The sequence below is a fragment of the Zea mays genome, chromosome 1 (assembly GCF_902167145.1).
Source record: "Zea mays cultivar B73 chromosome 1, Zm-B73-REFERENCE-NAM-5.0, whole genome shotgun sequence".
NCBI lineage: Eukaryota > Viridiplantae > Streptophyta > Magnoliopsida > Poales > Poaceae > Zea > Zea mays.
This window is the reverse complement of record NC_050096.1, coordinates 202909465-202911690: the sequence shown is the minus strand read 5'-3', so window position 1 is coordinate 202911690 and position 2226 is coordinate 202909465. Positions and strand designations below refer to the sequence as shown.

General features: G+C 60.0%; 1 protein-coding gene across 1 annotated transcript; it reads right to left on the bottom strand.

The window, feature by feature from the left end:
* Nucleotides 1-246: 246 nt before the first annotated feature.
* LOC100284974 (clathrin assembly protein) lies at nt 247-1806 on the bottom strand. The gene has a single exon (NM_001157869.1). It carries the CDS (start codon nt 1550-1552, stop codon nt 362-364), a length of 1191 nt encoding a protein of 396 aa, NP_001151341.1. The 5' UTR covers nt 1553-1806; the 3' UTR covers nt 247-361.
* Nucleotides 1807-2226: the final 420 nt, after the last annotated feature.

Below are 2226 nucleotides of genomic sequence, written 5' to 3'. Positions count from 1 at the left end.
GCAGTTTTTTTTAGATCCCACCTTTCTTCACAAAAACGACTCCCGATCTTTCGGCTCCACACGAGAATCAGTTTAAAAAAATACCCGTTTGGCACGGCTCCTCCAGATCCTCGCTTAGAATCAGGAGCTGGAGCTGTGCCAAACGGGCCCTAAAACTAGTGCTTAGGGAGCGATTCACAATCATCTCCCAAGTCCCAAGTACGACATATATATTTACAAGGATTCTCAACTCAATAATCCAAATAATGATAATACAAAGTAGTAGGTCAAATCCATAGACGACAAATTTCGAGTAATTTTTGGCTAAAAGTCCGACGGATCAGATGGCGCTCCAATTTCCATCTCAGCTACCAAACACACGCTAAACCAATAAGTCTCTGCTACACGCTACGGTGTCCCAAGGCGCGGCCATGAACGGATTCATGTAACTACCTAAAGACCTCGGCCTGGCGCCGGCGGCGTCATTGTCGTCGTCGTCGAACACCACCCACTCTTTTGTCACCACTGTCTTGGAAGCTAGTCGGGTTTCCTCCACGGCGACAAGCGCCTTCGTTTCTTTCTCCACGTCCTTGCCGCGTTCTTCGACGACGTGGTTCATGATGATCTTCTCGAGGTCCCTGATGTCATCGTCCGAGACACGCTCCACGGCCGGAAACTCGGCGGCGTTGAGTACGCCCAGGTCCCGGCACAGCTCCAAGTACGACGACAGCTGCGCGCTCTGCTCTGCGGCCTTCCTCAGCACCCGCATCCCCTGCACTCCCCTGCGCCGCCTCGCTGCCGCCAGCGTCTCTCCCGGCCGTGCCCGTGGCGTCGTCGGGGCCGACCCGAGAACGGCGACGAGGAACCGGGCAATGCCCGTGCATATTTGGCTGTTGACCTCGAAGATCTCGATGACGACGCAGTCCATCGCCTCCAGAATGAGGCCCTGCTGCACGCCGTCCCCGTACGGCCGGATCTGCATGAGCAAGTCCAGCAGGTGCTGCAGCTTGGTCACGCTGTCCAGCCGCGCGTCCTCGCCGTCGGCCTCGCCGCTGTTGGCGGCGTCTAGCTCCTGGGCGGTGAAGAGGGAGCGAGTGTCGAGGAAGCGAAAGTAGGCGCGCACGAAGGCGGAGAAGCCCGACGATTTGGACGGCGGCGACGAGCGGTCGCGGAAGTCGGCGAGGTCAAAGGGGACGCGGCCGAGGCGCGCCGCGCGTGGCGCAACGTCGGACCGCAGGAGCAGGCCATGCGCGAGCACGAGCGCTTTAAGCGCCACGGCCCAGCACCGGGTCCGCCGTGCGCGGCGCGCTAGCGCCCACATGAGCGGCTGAAGCGACGGCGGCGACGCGCGCGCCAGTGCGAACACCCGTGCCGCGCTCCCGTGGTCCACGGATCGCTCGTCGTGGCTGGTCGCGCGGATCACGGCCGCCTCCAGCTTCGGGCTCCTCAGCGCGGGCGTGGCCACCCCGGAGACTGGCCGTGGCCGCAACGCCACCACACGCGTCAGGTACAGGCTCCTCCTGTCCTTGACGGCCGCCGCTGCGCGCCGCCACCACTGCCGCGCCGTCGTCATCTTCTGACCGCCGGCGCAGCGCCACCACCTGGCGTCACCGCCTTCCCCGGCGCCGCTATGCTCGAGGCGCCCAGGGAAGATCAAATCCACGACGGTTGCCAGCTCCACGCCACGCCACAAGCGTTCTTGGCCGCTGGAACTTCTGGCAGAGATGAAATCTCGAAGAAACAAAGTTGTCAGGCCAAGGAAATTAACAGCTGAACGGCATGGGATGGCAGGAAGAGAAACGATGCGCCAAGAACGTGTGAGGCAGTAACGGGGGGTCGGAGGGGAGACAAAGGAGGGCATAAGTGGAGTGGAGGCGTGGACGGTGGAGGGCCAGGTCAAGCATTTTTTTTTTACATGGCCGGATGGCCCCGTGAACCCGAATTCCATATATTGGGGAAAAAATTGGCTATAGCCGTCTGTAAAGCAGCGCTTCTGCAGGCTCCTTTCGATTGATGACACGTGTTTGATCCCTCACAAATCTCAAATAAACAAGACACCCAGCCGTTCTCATCCATAGCCCACTATCTTCTTGCTAGCTTCGGCTCGCTAGCCTCTTACTGCTAGCTTCGGCTAAAGTTCTGTTTCTCTCCCGCAGCTTCAACTGTTCTTTTAATCCCAGTGCAGGGGATGGGAGGGAGAGAGGATAGCTCTGGGCGGCGGCAGTTGGTGCTGTGGCGGTGCTCCCC

What these genes read in the sequence shown, in the direction of transcription:
- LOC100284974 (NM_001157869.1), bottom strand. Translation starts at nt 1,552, where the DNA reads ATGACGACGGCGCGGCAGTGGTGGCGGCGCGCAGCGGCGGCCGTCAAG.